General features: G+C 61.4%; 1 protein-coding gene across 1 annotated transcript in view; it reads right to left on the bottom strand.

Annotated features, from left to right (window-relative positions):
• The window catches only part of RET (ret proto-oncogene), a 44,513-nt gene that overhangs the window by 10,621 nt on the left and 13,433 nt on the right, over positions 1–20,459 (bottom strand). Inside the window, exons 4-14 of the mRNA XM_012653897.1 lie at positions 14,412–14,675; positions 12,278–12,565; positions 10,116–10,357; positions 9,019–9,214; positions 7,546–7,745; positions 5,437–5,695; positions 4,609–4,734; positions 3,916–4,026; positions 3,243–3,362; positions 2,193–2,449; positions 2–51 (exon numbers count right to left, since the gene is read on the bottom strand). Of these exons, the coding sequence (XP_012509351.1) occupies positions 2–51; positions 2,193–2,449; positions 3,243–3,362; positions 3,916–4,026; positions 4,609–4,734; positions 5,437–5,695; positions 7,546–7,745; positions 9,019–9,214; positions 10,116–10,357; positions 12,278–12,565; positions 14,412–14,675 (2,113 nt within the window). The remainder of the gene's footprint in view (position 1; positions 52–2,192; positions 2,450–3,242; positions 3,363–3,915; positions 4,027–4,608; positions 4,735–5,436; positions 5,696–7,545; positions 7,746–9,018; positions 9,215–10,115; positions 10,358–12,277; positions 12,566–14,411; positions 14,676–20,459) is intronic.

Here is a 20,459-nt window from a genome sequence, read left to right as displayed (position 1 = left end):
AGTTTTTCCAAGAACCAGGTTCTTCCGAGGGAATTCCCACTTTGGATCCTCCTACGTCAGGGTCGAGGGAAGGGAGAGAGGGGAGAAAAGCGTGAGAGGGAGAAGGCAAACCCAGGAGGGAGCACGCCCCAGCCCTGGACAAGGCCCAGTGTGCAGAGAACTGGCCGTCACCTAAACCAGAGCCGGCGACGCCTCCCAACACCAAGGGCAGGACCCGCAGCCAGGCCCCTGGGAGCCATGACAGTTCCCTCCCCAGGGGAGGGCAGGCAGTGCCAGCCACAGAATGGCCTCAACTCAGGGCCCCGACCTTTGCCGGTCCCTGGCGTATGGTCTGCCCTGCCCCCCAGAGGACTGAGTGGGCACCAGACTGCCTCCCAGCCCAGGACCCCCGACTACGATGGGGGTATCCAAGGCAACTTCCCTGCACAGCCACCCCGAAAAGACAGGTGCCACCGTGCTCCTGTCTGCTCCTCTCAGGGGTTGCTGCCTGTCCTGCACACACCAGCTCACTGTGCCCCCCGCTCGGGCTCTGGCTGGTGCACCACCCCCTGCCCTCTCACCGAAGCTCCACCCCCGCATCCGGCCCACTCAGAACCCATCTGGACGCCTTCCCAGTCCCCCCAGCGCTCTGTACTTGAACTCCGACTGGGGACGCCAAAGTCTGCCAGGAACCCTGCCCTCCTGTGCTGGCACCAGGTGTTCATCGCCCCAGGTCTCCCGCAGCTGGGTGTGGGTGCAGCCTCGGGGTCCTGCTCACGATGGCCCTGCCAGGCTCACCCGACCGCAGAGATGGCACTGATGGGGACCTGCTACCCCAGGCCAGGGGCCGCCCTCTCCGACACGAGTGTGCACTTGGGAACGGCTCCCTCTCAGTGGCACAGCCAGGCCTCTGGCAAGCTCCTGGGCCCTCGGTCAGGGTCAGTGCCGGAAACATCGCCATGGCTGCCCCCGTCATCACCTCCCCTGCTGGCGCTGCAGACCCCTCGCCTGCATTCCGGAGACTGCACTAAGCATGCGCAGACGGCATCGATTTGATTCTCTCGAAGACGTGAGAAAATCATTCTCCCCACTTTACATAAGAGAAAACAAGCTGAGCGGTTGAGCCACGTGTCCAGGACTTGGACCTGGTGTATGTGGCCTGGAGCCGGCTCGAGAGCTGCCTGGGGTGAGAGTGGTGTGTCTCCGCTGGCAGGAGCGCCCACCACCCCGGCCTTCCTGTGTGGCCTCACTGCAAACCGGCTGGTTTGTGAAGGACTCTGGTGGCTCATTCCAGAACCCTGCTGTGAGGCCGAATTCCTGCCAGGATGGGGTCACAGACCAGGAAAGCCAGAGGGAGGTGGCAGTGGCCACACCTGGGAAGGGCCTCGTTGGCCTACACCCTCACCAAGGTTTTGGGCTGGATGTCACCCAAACCAGGCCCCAGGGCAGAGGCCCAAGCTGAGCTGCCCCGTGAGATGTGGCACCTCCTAAGAGAATCCCAGCCCACCTCCCAGCCTGAGTTGGGAACTGCCGGTACCCTGTGGCCACCAGGTGCCGAGCTTCCCGCCTGGTATTCCCACCTAAGCCTGGTGGTTCTCTTCACACACACCCTCGACTCTGAGCACCTTCCTTGGCTCCTCCTAGAACCTGGCTTGGCTTCCAGCTCCTCGCAGAGTGCTCTCGGGAACGCCGAAGGGGCAGGCCTACTGGCCAGCACGGCAGCCCGGGGAGGCCTGGCCAGGACGGAGAGCCCTGGGGCCCTGCCATAGCCTGGGGCTCTGAGCATCGAGTGCCAACCTGCTGGCTGTGGCTGGCACCCTCCTCTGAGGTCAGTGCCCCTCCCCCTGCTGCCAGCCTGGCTGTCCCCTCCCCTTACTGCCTCTCACCTGGAGGGGGACAGCCCCCACCCCACAGTCTCCCCCCAACAGAGAACCTGCAGAAATGAGGGCAGAACACTGGCCTCCTCTGCCCAGCCCCCACCCCTAGAGCTCTGGGATTCAAATCCTATGCCTCCCCCCGTGCCTGGGGCCTTTGCACGTGGTCCTCTGGCAGCTGCCTGGCCCACCCTCCCCGTGGGTCCCCGAATCCCAGTACGTGTAGATCAGCACCATCAGCCGCCGCCACTTGACAGCTTCTGTCTCCACACGCTGCCTGCCCCCGGGGCCAGCTGGGCAGGGCAGGGCAGGGGTCTTCTGGCCCACAGGGACCCTCACCGGGATCTTGAAGGCGTCCACGGAGACTTGGTTCTCCATGGAGTCAAGTGAGGGCCGGCGGGCGCCGGATGAGGAGTAGCTGACAGGGAAGGCCTGGGCAGGCCGGCGGAAGGTCATCTCTGCCGAGGGGATGGGCGGCTTGTGTGCGTTCTTGTGGTAGCGGTGGATGCAGAAGGTGGACAGCAGCACCGAGACGATGAAGGAGAAGAGGACAGCCGCTGCGATCACCGTGCGGCACAGCTCGTCGCACAGGGGGTCTGCGGGCAGGGGCGCGTGAGGCACCACCAGGCAGGGCTGGGCATGCTCCCCTGCCCGTCCTCCCGCCCGCCGTGTCCGTGCCAAGTGCGCAGTGGCCGTGAAGGCGAGAGAGGCCCTGAGAACACGCCGAAGAGGCACAGTCGCTGCCATGTGTTTCCCCCTCCTAGACTGCTATTGCCCTTTTACAGATGGAGACAGAGGATCAGAGAGGTTAAGTAGCCTGCTGAGGTCACACAGCAGAGGCCATGTGCCTGCTGCATCAGCAGGCCCCGGAGGGCAGGCAGCGGAGCTCAAGATTTTCTGCTGTTCCAAATGCCTTTGGTATTTTCTTTGTGAAAAATGAAAGTGGCTCAAATACCAGAAAAACATCCCTGGGCTCAGGCAGGACAGTTCCCTCCAGCGTGGTCAGGGTGGCTCCCTTGAGCCACCCACCGCACCTGCTGCCCCCGAAAGTGTGCCTGGTAGGTGGGTCGCAGCTGGATGCTGCCCGGGCCCCATACGGGGACAGTCTGATCAGCCCGACAAGTTATCTGGTGGAAGAACTGCTTTTTTGGCCCATCCTTCCTCACACAGAACTTGGGGCCAGAGAACGCTTCACAGGGGCCCTCGGCTCCTCTCCCGGGCTGCCCCGATGGGGGAACCGAGGCCCAGAGGGAAGGAGGAGTGTCTCGTGGGGCCTACTCACTTCCCTCAGTTTCCTCCGCGCTGGGACCGCAGAAGTGTGGTTGAAACCTCACGGGGTTCGGGGAGGTGTGGGGCGCCCTGGGTGGTGGTCCCGGCCCGCCCACTCACCCTGGCTGTCCTCGGGCTCGCAGAAGCACTTCTTCTCCTCGGGGAAGCAGGTGCAGATGCCATAGCCAGCTTTAATCCCCCGGCGCTCCCCCGGCTCATGCCCCCCAACAATGCTGCCCCCTGAGGACAGACACGCCCAGTCAGCCTGCTGCAGTGCCTCACAACCCAAGGCCCCAGACTGCAGGGCAGTGTGCCGGGGAGGTGAGAGCCTCCTTCACCCAAGGGAAGTGAGCTCTGAAACGCCCCAAAGCCGTGCAGTAAGCCCGGCCCCCTCCTGGCATTTCAGTGAACACAGGGCTCTGCATCCCGCCACCCTTGAAAACCGTGAGCCTGGGGCCTGACCCACACATTCCAGCCCCGGCCAGCTCTGGGGTACAGCCCTCTTCTGCCGGCCTGTCCAGGGCCGCACCTCCCTTTTTAGCTGCCCCTGAGGAGTGACCGTGTGGGGCACTTTCTGGGGCCTCAGCAAGGGCCCTGGCCGGTCTGTGGGTCTCCCCGCCCACGGCCAGGGGGACGCGGGGACGCGTGGGAGGCTCGGCTTGCTGCGCAAAGCTGACGCACATGCGGGGGCCCTGGCTGAGGTACGAGGGGGGTCTGGCCTCTCCCTCTCTGCCCGCCACAGGTTCCTGCACCCCGATTAAATGCCACCAGGGCAGGTCGAGCGGCTGCTTACGGAGGCAATCCTGGGGGCAGATGTGGGCGTCACGGCTCTCCACGGCGTCGCAGTGGCCATCGGGGCAGGTCTTGGTGCTGGGGGAGCAGGTGGAGAAGTTCCTGGTGATCCCTGCACAGGATGCATGGCGGCTGTCACCCACGGGGCGGCCCCCCGACTCCCCATGGCCACGCAGGCCAGCCCTGCCCCTCTGGGGCCAGAGCAGGAAAACACTGCAGACGAAGCCCTGCCAGCCGGAGCACCCACTCCATGGAGCTGGGGGTGCCTGAGCGTGCCTGCCGGGTGGCAGGGTGAGAGGGGCTGGCAGTCCCCGCATGGAGGAGGCCAGAGCCTCTCAAGGCTGCGCAGTGAGTGGGACCCTCACGGTAGCTGAAGCAGACAGTGGGCCTCCTTCCTGGGGCCACATGCCCTGCCCTTGACTCCCAGGAGGAGCCACTCCGGCCCCTGCACCTCCCAACTTTGACCTAGACCCTCTGGGGCCCAGAGTGAGTCCAGCCCGGCAGACCATTCGCTGGGCTCATGGTCTGGTGCCCTGCACCCCACCCTCCTGCCCACTCTCCCAGCACCGGGCGCTACATGAGGGGCAAGGTGCTGGCAAGCTATGTGCAGCGGGCAGGCCCACCCCGGGGACAGGACCCTGTTTTCTCCCGGCACCCACCCCCGGGCATCCCTGGGGCTCTGCGGGGGGCCTACCTTTGCCGTCTCCCTGCCTCCACTCACACCTGCCTGTCGGGGAGCCCAGGCCACCACACTCCTCGCACTCGGGTCGCCTCTTGTTGACCGCACAGGACAGGGGGCAGCCCACCTCCTCGGCCACGTCTGGGGGCAGCAGACAAGCAGGTCACAGGAGGCAGGCCTGGGGTTGAGCCCCGAGGGGCAGGGGTGACTCAGCCCCAGGGCAGCAGAGCCTGGCCGGGAGCATAGGGATGGGGCACCACAGTCCCAAAGTGGGGGCAGCCCCTGGGCTGGGGTGAGCGCAGGAGGAAGGACGTGAGTGCGGCCAGACTCGGCAAATGACAACCAGAACGCCCAGTTAGACCTGGGTGTCAGATGACGAAGAGCTGCTCTGCCTAAGTCCGTTCCTCATGGTGGCTGGATGCACTTGGAGGTTTGTCTCCCAAGAGACTCTGCAAATGTTTTTTTTTTTTTTTAATTTGAGTACATTATGGGGGTACAAATGTTTAGGTTACGTATATTGCCTTTGCCCACCCGAGTCCCCCAGATGGCGAGACTCCGCAAATGTTGTGTGGGACATACTTATACAAAAACTGCCTGTTGTTTACCTGCAGTTAGAATTTAGCCAGGGTCCTGTACCGTATCTGCACACGTACGAGGTGTGCTGCCAGGGGCTGGCAGGGCTGACAGCTTACTCCCGGGCTGCTCTGGTTGAGCTGGTCGCTCTCTTCCCTCCCCGGCTGGGCTGTGCGGCTTCACTGTTATTTGCATTCACAGGACGGGGACTCGGGCCCAGGGAAGCCCCCAGGCCCCCCGCGCCCACCCCTCCCTGCAGCCGGCACTCACACGACCCCTCCATCGTGACGAGCAGCGGGGCCTGGGCCTGCCTGCGGGTCTGCCGGTCGGCGGCCACCACCGTGTACTGGAGCTCGGCACATGCCGGCCGCCGCAGGGTCTCCGTGTCGTTCACGAACAGGGTCCCCGAGGTGTCCTCGGCTGAGGTGACCACCCCCAGGGCGCTGCAGTTGGCGCTGGAGGGCTGCAGCCTGTACTGGATGTGAACACCGCTGAGCTCCTGGCAGTTTTCTACACAGACTCTCCCGATCTAGGCAAGGGGCACAGGGAACACTTCAGCCAGGCAGCTGGACCCGCCTGCGGCAGCTGCTGGAGGCGGCCCGAGTCCTGTTAGGGCCCCCAGCGTGGCCTGGCGATGGCAGCCCTCAAACACTCTCCTCTGTCCCCTGGGAACCTGCAGACCCAACCACCAGCCCTGGCCTTGCCCTGACCACTTCTGCTCAGGCCACCACATCACTGGCCACCCCTGCTCCTGGGAGCCCAGAGGGTTTGGTCTAGTGGCAGGAAAACACCCCAGGCAGGCCTCGGGTGGGGGCAGTGCCGACTCGCTCCCTCACTCCTCACTCACTGGTCACAAAGGCTGACTCGCTGTCCCCCATGTACCTCCCTGGCTGCTCCAGCATTGCTCTGGGGGCCACTTGTTTGTGTCCTCGGGGCATGGGGCTTGGCGGACCACCCCCTACCCTGGTCACCTGCTTGGTCAGAGTACTGTACCCCAGCCACATGATTCGGGCAGTGGGGTCACCCAGCCCAGCCAGGACCAAGGGGCCTCCCTGGGACTTTGGCTGGAATCCCCGGCAAAGAGGGGCCTCTTCTCCTGGGGATGCTGGGAGAATGGTCCAGGCTGGTGCAGGTGGGCCCAGCCTGCAGGCAGAGCCAGCCCTAGCCCAGCACACCCTGCTCAGGCCCACACCTGACGCCATAGCAAAACTGGCCTCCTGGCCTCCCCTACAGGCCTGCTCACTTCCACAGCCTCATGTCATCCTCACCTGTCCCAGATCCCTGTCCCCAGTTTACAACTTCAAACACTGGGGAGGGAGTGGGAGAGCACAGTGAGTCCAAGGCGGGACTGGGCCCCAGGCCTCTGTGATCTCTGCTTATGTCTGACGGAGTGCAGGGGACCCACCTGCCTCCAGCAATGCCTCCTCCCACCCAGGCCCCCGTGAGAACCCCCGTGCCCCCCTGCCTTGTCACCCCTCCATCTCTGACCCCTCCCCCATAAAAGGCCAACAGGGGCAGCAGGTCAGGGAGCTTGGATGTGTCCCAGGATATATCCCTTGTGTGCTGGACCAGGTGGCTGCCAGGAGTGGATGGGGGCACAGAACCAACCACAGGAACCAGCAAAACCACTGGAGCAACGGGACTGCACTTAATGTGACATTCTGAAGAGGAGGTGCCCACCTGCAGCTCCATTAGGAGAATACGGCGTGTGATAGCATGCACACTGCAGTTTCCTTAAGAAAAACATTCGAGAAAGACACCCAGATGCCAAACACGTGGGGTGCCTGTGGAAAAAGGGATCACTCCTCCACAGTCCTTATTTTCTCTAATGAGTATTTACTGCTTTTATTTTTTCCGTGTCTGATCGTTACTTTCCAAAAACATACATGAGTTCTGCAAACAGAAAGCAGAAAGTGGAAGCGCCCCATACCTTCCCCCAGAGGGCGCCACTGCTAAGCGTCTGGGTTTGCACGCTTGCAAATTCCCGTCAGTGAAGATTTGCTTTTGCACAAACGGAGTCAGGTGAGACCAACAATTCTGCAAACCACTCTTTCACATAGTCCACCGGGAACATCTTTCCAAGTCAGCACACGTACATGTACCCAGCATTGCTCTTATATTAGCGCAGAAAATGTTTTAAGGACACCAAGAAGTGAGGAGAAAAAAGAGGGGCCCAAGGAGCCCCCAGCCCTACCTGCTGTGGGCTCTCCCAGCCTCCCTCGCCTACGCCGGCAGCTCCACTGGGCAGCTCTGTGCTGCTTGGGCCAGGGAGGGGTGTCGCCAGCCCCAGCCTTGACTCCATCTGCCAAAAGTGCGCCCTACCCTGGGGTCCCCCGGCACCCGCACCCCTCCTCAGGCAGGCAGCAGGCCTGGGCTCACCTGAGCGAAACGGCGGGCCCTCCTGCTCACGGAGAAGGCGTAGGCACCGGGCAGGCGCAGGCTGACGGGCAGCACGGACACGTTGAAGTGGAGGAGGAGGACGCCCGGCCCAGGGCCCTGAAAGTCGGAGTCGTTGACCAGCACCGCCAGCTGCAGGGCCCGGCTCTCCGAGATGGGGAGGCTTCGGTTGAGAACTAGCCCTGCGGGTCGGGGCATGGCGAGGACAACTGAGCTGGCCCTCCCGGACACACAGCCCTGCACGCACGAGTGTGCAAACACGTGCTTTCACACTTACGGTGCCCTGTAACGGGCCTGGGGCCTGGCCCTGCGTCAGAACCGACATTTAAGTGTTGGCCATTGTGCTAAGCTGGAAACGCAGAGACTCCTTCCTAGCTGGGGGTAGCCTGTGTGTGTGTGCATGGGTGTGTATGTGTCACGTATGGGGGGTGTATGGTCTGTTTGTGGGGTGTTTGTGTACAGTGGGCGTGTGTGTGGTGTGTGGTGTTTGTGCATCGGGTATTTCTGTGTGTATGGGATGCGTGTGTGGCGTGTGGGCACACAGGAAGTAAAGAGCTGCACCTCCTCCAAGGCCCTGGGAGGAATGTGCTAGAGCCCTCCATACAGTTCCCCCAGAGAATGGCAGAACTCTCTTTCCCAGCAGCTGCCTCCAGCGGACCCAAGGACCCCTGAAGCCTGGACTCTGGAACTTGCACCTTCTGTGTACCCACCGTGTGTGCAGCTGCGGTTCTAGTTTAGCAGACACAGAACGGTGGGAGGGGTGCTCTGGCACACAGGTGTTCACAGTGCCATGGCGAGGACAGGTGGGGACCTGCAAAAGGCTTGTAGGGTGAGGAGGGCTGAGGAGCGAACAGGACCAGGCCGAGCAGAAAGGGGTAAAGGCACCTGTGACCCCAGGTCCCTGATGCAGACCCCAAGTGCAAGTGGTTTATTCAGAAGGTGATCCCAGGACACATGGGTGGGAGGTGGGGAGGGAGGCAGGGAACAAGGCAGCTGCACAAAGGTGTCCCACGAGCAGGTGAGTCCCGTGGCACATCCCAGGAGCTGGCAGGACGAGGGTTTCTGAACCCCCCACCTGACTCAGGGCAGCTGTACACCAACCCATTCGTAGAGAGCTGCTGGGGCGAGGCAAGAACCCCTGTGCACTTGGGTCACCCCAGGCGCAGCAAAGCAGGTGCCAGGGGCTGGAGGAAGGCCTCGGTGACAGGTATTCCCAGTCAGTGGCAAGACCTGGCAAGGTCAGCATGGGGTACGGTACCGCCCTGCTGGAGTGGCCCACCGGCAGTTCCAGTAGAAAGGACAGGCTGTGAAAGCCCAGCGGACACAGGAGGGTCTGGGCAGAGGGTGAAGGGAAGGTGGCCTGGGCTGCAGAGGGCCACTCCAGAGGTGTGCGTGTGGCAGGGTGCTGCCCACCCAAGAAGAGCCGGCACTTGGTTTCCTGGGGGCCCCTCTTACTGTAGTCGTGCACGGTCGCCCGCACAAAGCTGCCATTGGCCTGGGCCAGGGTCTCGTTGGGCCAGTGCTCCACGCGGAAGGTCTGCTGGGCCCAGGCGTCCCCGGGGAGCAGCGTGCTTGTGTACCGCCTCACCAGCTCCCCAGATGCCGGCACTACATCTGCGTCAAAGACACGCAGTGTGGCCACCACAGTGCCCTGCAGGGTGCAGAGGGCACTGGTCAGAGCGGGAGACAGGGGCCCTTGGAGACTCCAAAGGTCTCGGGAGGGTGCATGCCTGGCACGGCCCACAGGTGGGCCAGATGTCAAAGCCAGCTCTGGGTTCAAGCCCCCGTGCAGTCACTTGCCAGCCTGAGCCACTTGCCAGTCACCTTCCCTGGGCCACTGTTCCTCACCTGCGCAACAGGTGTGAAAAACATCTCTAGAATTCCCTTAGGAGAATTGGGGCAGATGCCCAGACACTGTGCCGACTGGAATCCAGTCCCCACAGAGCAGAACAAACACCCCCACTCTCCCCTGAGGAACACAGTGACAGGTGGCAGAACGGACATCCAACCCAGGTGTACGTGGGCACGCCCTCCAAGCACCTTCTCAGACGAGGTGGATGGGGGTGTGAGCAAAGCCACTAGGCACCCGCGATGGCTCTGCTCGCCAGGCCCCTGCTGCCACCGCAGGGCGGCTCAGCCAGGCTCACCAGCCTTTCCCCACAGACGTGCTTTTCTCCCAGCCTCACCACAACCCTTACCAAGCCAGCACCTGGGGTGCCCAGAGAAGCAGGAAATGGCAGCGCAGCGCTCGCTCGCTGGGCCTCCGCCCCCGCGTCCGCAGCCAGGCCTCTGCAGGGAGGCCCGAGGCCCAGGCCCGCAGGCCCGCCGACAGGCTCTCCAACCCCGGGCTCCTCCCCTCTAGCCCGGCGCCCTCCGCGGCTGTCCCTGCCAGTGTGCGCCCAGACGCGCTCGCGGTCAGACCCGGGCCTGGCGCCCGAGGGAGGCCGGCAGGCGCGGGCAGGACCGGCCTCCTCCCCTCCGCTACGGCCAGACGGACGGCTGGACAGACCGCGACCAACAAACGCACGCGCACGGGCGCCGCGGACAAGCACCTCCTTCCGCTTGAACTCCACCTCGGCGCTGGCGGTGTCCACGCCCCCGGGGCAGGTGGGCGGCGAGTCGTCCTCGTCGTACACGGTCACCGGGAAGGGCACCATCACGGCCTCCTCGCGCGCGCCGGCGCGCACCGTGCACCGCGCCACCAGCTCGTACTTCTCCCGCTGCTCGCGGTCCAGCGCCCGGCGCGTGCTCACCTCCAGGCTGTCGGGCGCGCAGCGGAAGGGCAGCGCCTCACCTGCGCGTCAAGCGGACGGGCCCCCCGTGAGCGCCGCAGGGACGGGGCGCCGCCTTCTCCAGGGGCTGCGCCGTCAGGGCCGTGGGGCTGGGCCCGCGCCCCTCCGCAGCTCCCCGGGGCCCAGGGAGACGGGGCGGGACACTGGCCGCCCAGGGAGGGCCCGGGCGCCCCTCCGCCCGCCTGGCCTCCATCTGGAGTGGGCTCGCGTGGGCAAGGGTGGCTTCGGCTGAGCCCAGGCTGCAGGGCGGGAGAGCCAGCTCCCGGCTTCGCGGGTTTTTAAAAAAATGTTAGGATTTCTTGTTGAATTTTGAAAGCAGTATGTGCTCATTTTAGAGAATGTGAGAAGTAAAGCCACGATTCTACCATTTGAAAACAAACACGGCGGACATCTGGTGTATGGGTGATTTGACATTGACACAGATGTTTCAGACTGCAGGTGGGCGTCCCTGCTCTACGCGAGGCAGGTGCCTGGGTTTCCTCCCCGGAAGGTGGGGCGCTGAGACTAAAGAGCCTGCCCTGTGCCTGGCCCTTCAGCTGCCCCACAACACCCGCTGAGGCAGGCCCAGGAGCCCCTCACACCTTCACCCTGAGCCCGTCCGAGCATTTGCCCTCCAGGAACAACCCAGAAAACGGGACGTGCCGAAGGCCACTCTGAAGACCCCACAGCCGACCACAGGCAGGTCAGGGCAACCCCGCCCACTTCCCAGCCAGAACCTGAGTTACGTTGAATTGCACACCTGGGAGATGCTTATTCTGTGATCTTTCCCTCTACTGTTTGTAATTACAAGAAAACACACTAAACAAAATTGAATTCTATAACTTTTAGTGAAAAAGGGCAGCACGACAAACGTCCATGTGCTTTGCCAACCATCTGGTTCAGAGATATCCCTGCATGGAAAACGGAAGGCTGACGCTGAGAGACAGTGAGCGACGGCTTTTCTTCCTCTGGAGTGTCGTTAACATCGTTGCCCCGTTTGCGTGCGAGGAGCCTGGCGAACGCAGGCCGCACGCGCTGGCGGTGCAGCCTCTGCGCCCTCCGAAGTGGTCGAGTACGCCTCCCGGGGCTGCGGGGCTGCCTCTCTCATCTCCGCCCCACGCCCGCTCCCACGTGGCCTCCCCAGGGCCGCCTCCCGGCTAGGTGGGCCGTCCCTGCTGCTGCCCCATGGACCCCTGGGAACCACGCTTGGTGGCCGCTCTCCCTCAACACCCCACGTCGGCCCACGAGGAAATCCTGCTCATCATCCGCCCAGGCGTGCCCCGGGCATGCTACGGCCGCCGGCTTTGCCCTCGTCCTCACCCCTGTCCTCTCTGGAGGGGGTTCTCCTGTAGCTTTCTAATTATCTCCCTGCTTCCCCGAACCTCCCCAACCAAATCATGCCTGACACAGCCGTGCGACTAACCCTTAAAGGTAAGTCAGGTCCCGTCAACACCCCCCACCAAGCTTCCACGGCTCCCCACGTCCCTGGCAAATCCCCGGAAGTCACTCCCAGACCTGACCCCTCCCCAGGAACTACTCTGCTCCCTTAGGCCTCGGCTCTGTCTGGGGGCTCCCTGCACTCCAGCCACACAGGGTGCTCCCTAGACCTGCATGCCTGGCACCCGCCGGCCTTTGCTCTGGTGGCCCCCGCCTGCCGGTGGTCTCTCCTCCTCCCTCCCAGCTATCTCCTCCCGGAAGGCACCCGATTTCTTGGCACGTGCTGCTCCCCTTCCTCGCCAGGAATGGAAGCTGGGATTCCAGGCTGGGTTTATTCACTGTTACATCCTTAGCGCCTGCAGCAGTACCTGGCCCATGGCAGGTATAAGAGAGATACTTCTGGAATATTAAATGAGCGGACGGCAAGGTAGTGACGAGTAAACCCGAGGGCTCATGCCGGGCTTAGAGCAGGCACTGAGGGACGGCGGCATGAGGTCGGCACTCACCTTCCAGGAGCCTGTAGGTCACGCTGATGTTGGGGCAGAGGAACTGCACGGGCAGCAGGCGGAACTGGTGGAAGGTGCCCGGAGGCCGGTTCTCCCGAATGCGAAAGGAGAGGCCTGTCTCTGGGAAGCAGAGCTCCCGGGCTTTCAGGGAGCTGCAAGCCGGGAAGGAGGCATTGATGAAGGAGAAGTACACGCGGGCACAGCCTGGCCACTGGCACTCGCCCTCACGCAGGGACATGGGCAACAGGAAGACCTGGAGGTAGACCGTGAGCAGGGGGAAGCCGCCGTCTGCAGAGAGAGAAGTCAGGCCCATGGGGGCATCGCCATGCCCACCAGACCAAGCTCCAGGATCGGTGTAAAACCCTGTCCTCACCCTGGTCCGCAGGCTCCCTCCACTGGGCCCTCCAGTCCTGCCCACCACCCCCTCCCCTCCCCCACAGGCCTCAGCTCAAATGCCCCCTCCTCAGGGAGGGCCCCAGAGCACAGGTCGAACATTCCCCTGTCCCGCAGGTGGGCGGCTTCTCCTGGGCTGCCTCCTGCCCACCACACCCTCCCCCAGGTGGTATTGTCACAGAGTGTCCCTGCAGAGACATGCCAGGAAGACAGTTCCCCAGCACCTAGGGGAGCATTTCCAGCAAGTTCCATCACCAAGGCACCACAGCGATGTCAGCGAGGTCTGGATCCCAGCTGGGGTGGGGGCTTTTCCTGGGCCTCCGTCTCAGCCCCAGGTGAGGGCTGCTCCTCGCACCTGCCTTCTCGTCCTCGTTAGCATTCCCTGTGCTCCTCACCAGCCTGGCCTTCACTGCTCCAGTCCCATCATGGCTGAGAATTCTTTGCACAAACTTTCCCTGTTCAAATCACTGTGCGGTTCCTCCTGACTGGACCCGGCCATTGCAAGAGGCCTCTCCCCAGTCGCGACGGCTCAGGCCTCCCAGGAAGCGCAGATTCCACACTGGCCCCGACTCCAGCTCCTCGGGCTCCCCACTGGGGCTCAGGATGAAGCGTGTGGAACTAAGACCCTGCTCAACGCCACCTTGTCTGGAACCGTCTGGGCTGCCCTGGGAGGGAACTACCCACCCAAGCCCCTTCCCTGTCTGTGACCCTGGCTTTCCTTGGCGATCGGGTCAGTCTGCCCGCGCCTGCCTCTTGCCTGCAGATGGGGCTCAGGGCCGTTTTGAGGGCAAGTGAGGCTGTGCCTCCGGGGGGGTGCTCATCACCCCTTTCTGTCCCAGGTGCTTGTTCCACCCCCACCCCACCCAGTACCGGCGTCACACGTGACCCCGACCCCGAATCTGTGCAGCTGGCCATGGGCTCCGCCTCCCTACCAGGACGTGTTGGCCGGGCCGAGCCCCCACCAGGTACGAGGGCGGCTGCTGCCAATGGGGGTCGGCTCTGCTGGGAGCTGCTTCTTCTCCAGCAAGTTCCAGGTCATTTGCTAAATCAAAACTTTGGGGCCGGGTGCGGTGGCTCACGCCTGTAATCCTAGCTCTCTGGGAGGCCGAGGCGGGCGGATTGTTTGAGCTCAGGAGTTCGAGACCAGCCTGAGCAAGAGCGAGACCCCGTCTCTACTAAAAATAGAAAGAAATTAATTGGACAACTAAAAATATATAGAGAAATTAGCCGGGCATGGTGGCGCATGCCTGTAGTCCCAGCTACTCGGGAGGCTGAGGCAGGAGGATCGCTTGAGCCCAGGAGGTGAGGTTGCTGTGAGCTAGGCTGATGCCACGGCACTCACTCTGGCCCGGGCAAAAGAGTGAGACTCTGTCTCAAAAAAAAAAAAAAAAAAAAAAAAACTTTGGGATTTTTTTCCTCCTCCTCTTAATCCTTCTCTTGAAACCTCCAAATCCTCGCTAATCCCACTGGCAAAGGCGTCTGGGTCCAGCATGGGGAGAGCACCCGAATCATTCACATGGGTCTCCAAAACCCCGACAGCCTCAGGAAGCCCCCGTGTCATTTATGGCCCCCAAACTTGTCCTGCGCCCTCGCCAGGCTGGACACAGAGGCAGGCTGGTCTCACCTCGCCCCTTATCCCTTCCGCACCAGGTGTCGTGGGGAAGCCAGGCTCTGAGCCTGTGACGGCCGCTGTGACGAGGGTGGCCTGAGGGTGAGGAGGGGGTTGGGGCTGCTCCCTTACTGTGGATGCTGAGCTTCTCCCAGGAGCCGCGGTCCAGGCTCTGGTTAAGGTAGAGGAGGCCAGTGTCCTCCTGGATGCGGATCCAGTTGTTCTCGTGCAGCCGCGTGCGGTAGGCGCCGTAGAGGTGTGGGCCTAGGCGGAAGCTGGGCACCTCCTCGGGGGCGTCCCGCAGGGCATGGACATAGAGCAGGGGTGTGCCGGCCGGCTGGTCCACGTACAGCTTCTCCCAGTAAGCATCCCTCGAGAAGTAGAGGCCCAGCGGGGCTGCAAGAAGCAGGGAATTGTGTGAGGGAGAGTGGAGATAAAGGCCTCCTCGTGGATACAAAAAGTATCATTAATTCAAAATTCCAATCTTAGCAGAAATTTCTCATCTCCAGTCCTGAGAACGTGAATACGCAAGTATTTGTATAGCTACACCCTGGCTGAGCATGCACTGCTTTAAAGCAGAAGAAGAAAAAGGAGGGAGGAGGGGGAGGCGGAACAGAGCAGCTGCAAACTCCTCCATTACCCAAGTCTGGCGACACCCGGCCACACCTGAGCCGCCGGTTCACACGGGCTCCGAACGACTCGCCCAGAGCCAGGGCGTTCAAGGGCATGAGGCTGTTGCTCCAGACAAGCAGGGCAGGCGACAGTCCCCAAATGAAGAAAGCACTTTGTGAGAAAGTCACAAACCTTTATCTAAACATCCTGCTGTCACCTGGCCCCGAAATTCCCTCCATTCTTCCAAGAGAAATGAAAACCCACGTCCATCGAGTGACTTAATCTAAATCACAACAGCCGAGAGCTGGAAACGGCCTACATGCCCTTCTACAGGGGGACACAGGCAAACTGTGGTCCGGCTACACCGCAGAATCTTGCCCAGCAATAAAAGGGGTGATCTATTGACACACACACCACCCGGCACTGACTGCAGACATCATGCCGAGTTGAAGAAGCCAGGCAGAAGCGAACACACGGCACCGTTCTGGACTGACGTTAGGTGGTAACTCAGGCTGGCTGCCTGTGGGTGGGGCAGGAGGCAGACTGGGAAGAACGGGAGGGCAGGTTCTGGGGAACAAAGGTCCCGTATCCTGATACGGTGCGGGTCACGTGGGCACATCCATTTGTCAACATCGCACAGCTAAGACCCATGCTTTTCAAACTTTGTAAATTTTACCCAAAAACCTGAAAAACTAATCACTGAAGGAGCAGTGGGCAGAGATGTAGCTTCCTCGAGGAAGGCAAGATGCCGGCCTTCCATGGCCACGTGAGCCCACTTGGGAGCAGGGCACACTGCCCTGCTGACTTTGTGAATGGCCGACATTTTTCATAATAAAAAGTTTTTTAAATTGTAAGCAGTTTTTGGAACACTTTGTGCACTGTTAGTGGGAATGTAAAAGGATACAGCCGCTGTACAAAACCGAAAGGCAGTTCCTCAAAAAGTTAAAATTGAATTACCATATGACCCAGCAAGCCCACGTCTAGGTATATAACCAAAGAATAGAAGGCCAGGTCTCAAAGGGACATCTGCACACCGTGCTCACAATAGACAAGAGGTGGAAGCAACCCTAGTGCCCACCGATGGAAGAATGGATAAATGAAACCTGATTATGCACACGATGGAATATTATTTGGCCTTAAAAAGGAAGGAAATTCTGACACATTCTACAACATGGATGAACCTTGAGGACATTATGCTAAGTGAAACAAGCCAGCCACGAAAGGACAGATACTGCACAAGTCCACTTACGTGAGGCATCTAGAGTAGGCAGATTCGCAGAGACGGAAAGTAGAATGGTGGCTGGGGAGGGGCTGGGGAGTTAGTGTTTAACAGGGACAGAGTCTCAGTTCGGGGCGATGACAAAGTTTTGGAGATGGGTGGTGCTGATGGTTGCACAACGGTGAGAATGCACTTAATGCCATTAGACCGCACACTTAAACATAAACTGTAAATTTTATTTTATGTGTATTTTTCCACAATAAAAAATAGTAAGAATTTTAAAAGAGACGAATAGGCAAAAAATGCTTAAAGCCCATTAAAAACCTGCAAATTACTCTGTAACACACAAAATATGCTGACATCCAAAGCAGACATCAGCAAACACTGTACTCGCGTACAACGGATTTCTTTCTTTTTTTTTTTTTTTTTTAAGACAGAGTCTCACTGTGTTGCCCGGGCTAGAGTGCCGTGGCGTCAGCCTAGCTCACAGCAACCTCGAACTCCTGGGCTCAAACGATCCTCCTGCCTCAGCCTCCCGAGTAGCTGGGACTACAGGCATGTGCCACCATGCCCGGCTAATTTTTTCTATATGTTTTTAGTTGTCGGATTAATTTCTTTCTATTTTTAGTAGAGACGGGGGGGTCTCGCTCTTGCTCAGGCTGGTCTCGAACTCCTGAGCTCAAACAATCTGCCCGCCTCGGCCTCCCAGAGAGCTAGGATCACAGGCGTGAGCCACCGCGCCCGGCCCAACCGATTTCTTTTTGATCAGTTTGTTCCATCTAGATCCCGCTTCCCTCCAGCCACGGCTCGGTCCCCGAGGGCAGGACGGAGACATCAGCAGAGGATGCCCCTCGAGCCGTCTGGGGCCTCCAGGACATACTTGGGTTTGGAAAACAATCAAGCGCCAGCTGGAGTTGGTGGAAGAGAACAGGTAAGGCCGTTTGGAGTCCCAAAGTGGTCAAACTGGAAAAGGAGGCTTCTCTCGAAGTGCTGTCCTTCGGGCAGCTTTTGTTTCTGGCCACAAAGAGGACGAGAGACTGTAACTCGCATGGCCTCGCAGAGCCCCTCCCCACCCAGTGTGGTGCCCCGTGCCCGGGGTCCCCCCAGGGTGTGCCTACAGGATGCTCCCCCACGTGGTGGGTCTACCCTCTCGCCCGAGAGCACTGCCGAGGGATGCTCGGGGACGACCGGGCTCAGGTCTGGAGAGGCAGCGCAGCGCTGACAGCTCTGGTTCTCTCCAGGGACACACACCTCCGGCCCTGGCCTTCCCGGTAAGAACCAGGTGCCCTTGGGAGGGCCTTGCGGGCTGGCTCTGGGGATGCCCAGGCTGCAGAGGAGTGGACAGGGCATGGCCCACCCCGGCCGTAGGGGCAGATCCAGCTTGTGAATCCTGTGAGGTGCCCCCTCTGGGGGTCTTCATGCAGCACATGCCCCTCCGCGGTCCAGGGGCTGGGCGGTGGGCCGGCCTGAGCTCCCCAAAGCCCCCACCATGGAGACCACACATGCAGGGGGAATGGGCCCTTCCCGCCCTCATCTGGGGAGCCCAGCCCCAGCCCTACAGGATCGTGTGGGGCCCAATCTCACTCGTGTCGCTGCTGCCAAAGGGATTTATGGGTCGGGCAATGATTATGACCAGAAGCAGATTTAAATGCACTTAAAATGCCTCCCAGGTGGTCCCTGCAGCAGGGCATGGCCGTCTTAATGCTCCTCCGTGTCACAGACACTTCTAGATGGAAAAACACACGGTTTGAGTTGGGGAACTGAAGAGGTGGGTGCAGAGCCGGCCTCAGGGTGGGTACAGCCTGGGCAGTCCCCCGTGAGTCCCCACTCAGAGGGCTCACTCGTGGTTTAATGCTCTGATATCACAGTCGTGAAATTCCTCATAGTTTTAGAACAAGGGCCACAAATGATACAGCCGATCTCGGTGGGTCACTGGGGAGAGCTGCTGGCATCCAGCGCCACTGGGCTCTGCAGAGCACTGGCCTCCTCTGGGCCTCAGTTTCCCCAACCGTGAAGGGGAGAAGCATGCTGGGGAGAGAAGGAGTGGCCAGTGCAGGTGCAGACGGGTGCGCACCTCTGCGCCGGTGTGCACTGTTACGAACTTCTCCCTGCAGACTGAGCTGCAGATCCCTGCACTGACCCCTCACAGGCAAGGACACCGAGGCTGGGAGGTGAGAAGCCTGACCAAGGTCACACAGGTGGGCACGCCTCGAGCCTCTGCATCTAGGGGCGGCTGCCATGGCGAAGAAAGAGATGGTGGGGCTAAGGGCAGGCAGGTGCGGAGCCCATGGGCAGCCCTTGCTGGCCAGATGCTCCTCACTGCTGTCCCCTTTCTGCCCAGAGGGCCACCGGCCTGTGGGCTCAGACCTGCGTCTGGTGCGAGCCGCCCTTGGCACTGTGGGCGGGTCACTAGCAGGACTTGCAAAGCCTTTTCCATGCCAAGCCTTCAGCTCCCAAATGCCATGTGGTGACAGAATCCTCCCCAATCCTAGCGCACAGGTTTCTGCCTCAACAGGTTTGGCCGCCAGGGCCGGGCCCGCCCTGCACTCGCTTCCATGGCCCGGCACACACCGCACCCACTGGCGGTGCAAAATGGTGGTGTTGCTTGTCTGAGAAACCAAAGGATTCCCACATCATCCCCCAGTGGCCAGCCTGAGCCCGACCCGCCACGGGGAACAGGTGAGTCCCACCTGCTCACAGCACACCTGCCAAAGGCCCAAGTCATTGTTCGCATTGGAAGAGGCCCTGGGAACCTTCCCGGCCTATGCGTGTGTGTAATGTGTGCATACGCGCACACGCACCCGGGCGTGCAGCAGACAGCCGAAACGGAGATAGAGGTACACTCCCCTGAGACCCCACCTGCTCCACCCTCAGCAGGGACGACGGCCCTACCTTTCCACAGGGCGAGGCGCTGTCTGGGCCAGGGCAGGGCCTCATCTGAATCACCCCCCACAGGTAAGCCCCGCACCATGCCAGCGGCACGGGCTGCAGTCACCAGCCACGGTTTTGCTTCTAACTCTAACCTGGTTTTCGGCCGGGCAAAGCTGCACACTTGGCCGGGATGTTTAATTTATTTGTATTTGGATCCTGACGGACCCAGTCCCGAGGCCTCTCCTCCCACAGGCGTGCACACAAGTGCACACGCGCTCTTGCACACCTCATCGTATCACTGTCCCCGTGCGCACATTCGCAGGCCACGCTGGCCCTGAGCATCCTCCTTTGCGGGCAGCAAGGCGCTGCCTCGTCGGTGGAGGATGCTGGGGTGAGGCGTGGAGAGACGAGGCTGCTCCCGCTTCTGGTGACGACCGACGTCTTGCCTCTCCTGTCTCCTGCTGCCCGGCAGCCAGTGGCGCAGGGGTGTGGGGACATCCAGTGTGCCCGGCCCCAGCTGTGTGCCCGAGGCGCGCGTTCCCGCGGCACCCGCACGGCCCACCCCCGGGGTGAGGATCCTTCCTGCACCCCCAGACAGACTCCTCTGCATGCCCAGCCCTGGCCTCGGCTCCTGTGACCCAAGGGTTACCCGCTGACAGCCCCGGGCTGTAGACCAGCCCTGGCCCCGGCACCGTCTCCTCCCCGGAGCTCTGACCCCAGCTGCGGGGGGATACCTCCCCGGTGCCTGCCCTCGGCTGCAGGCCCCACAGAGCTCTTCCCACCTCCGCTTGCTCTTTCATCAGCCTTCAGTGCCTCTCGTGTTACCTGCGCCTGTTCTTAATGACTGCGGGGCTGACCCTGACTGGACCCAGACGCACACACGTGTTCTTTCTCCCACACACTCATTCTCTCCCGTGCACACCGTTACACACCACTGTCTCACACGTGTGCTCACATCCTCCCCCACGGCCAGTCTTGCTCCGACACGCACAGGCGTTCTCATGCTGGTGCACGCGTGCATCACACAGGCACATCCTCTCACTTTGGTGCACCTGACATCACACAAGCCTGCAGTTCTCACTGCTGCGCACGTGTGAGCACAAGCACCCTTCTCGCACACCCAGCGCACATGCACTGAGCCGTGCAGGCGCTAAGCGTGGCCTGGCCCTGCGGCCCTCGAGGCCGGGGCTCTCTGAGCGCTGCACAGAGGTGGACGAGCTGCTCTCTGCACCACGCATGCCCCGGGCAGGCCCTTCCCTGCCGTCATCTCTGGTTTCTCCATCCCTCTCTGCCGCCACCTGCCTGCTCTGATGGGCACAGTGACCCTGACACAGAAACGCAGATGGAGCTCCAGACAACTAGAAATCTCCCCAGGACCAGCAAAATGAAAGCTGAAATTCGGGAATTCCAAGAAAGGAAAAAAAGTCGTAGGCCGGGCGCAGTGGCTCACACCTGGAGTCCCAGCACTCTGGGAGGCC

This window comes from Propithecus coquereli, unplaced genomic scaffold, assembly GCF_000956105.1.
Source record: "Propithecus coquereli isolate 6110/MARCELLA unplaced genomic scaffold, Pcoq_1.0 Scaffold434, whole genome shotgun sequence".
Taxonomy (NCBI): domain Eukaryota; kingdom Metazoa; phylum Chordata; class Mammalia; order Primates; family Indriidae; genus Propithecus; species Propithecus coquereli.
The sequence above is the reverse complement of the archived record's forward strand: the minus strand, read 5'-3'. Positions and strand labels throughout refer to the sequence as shown.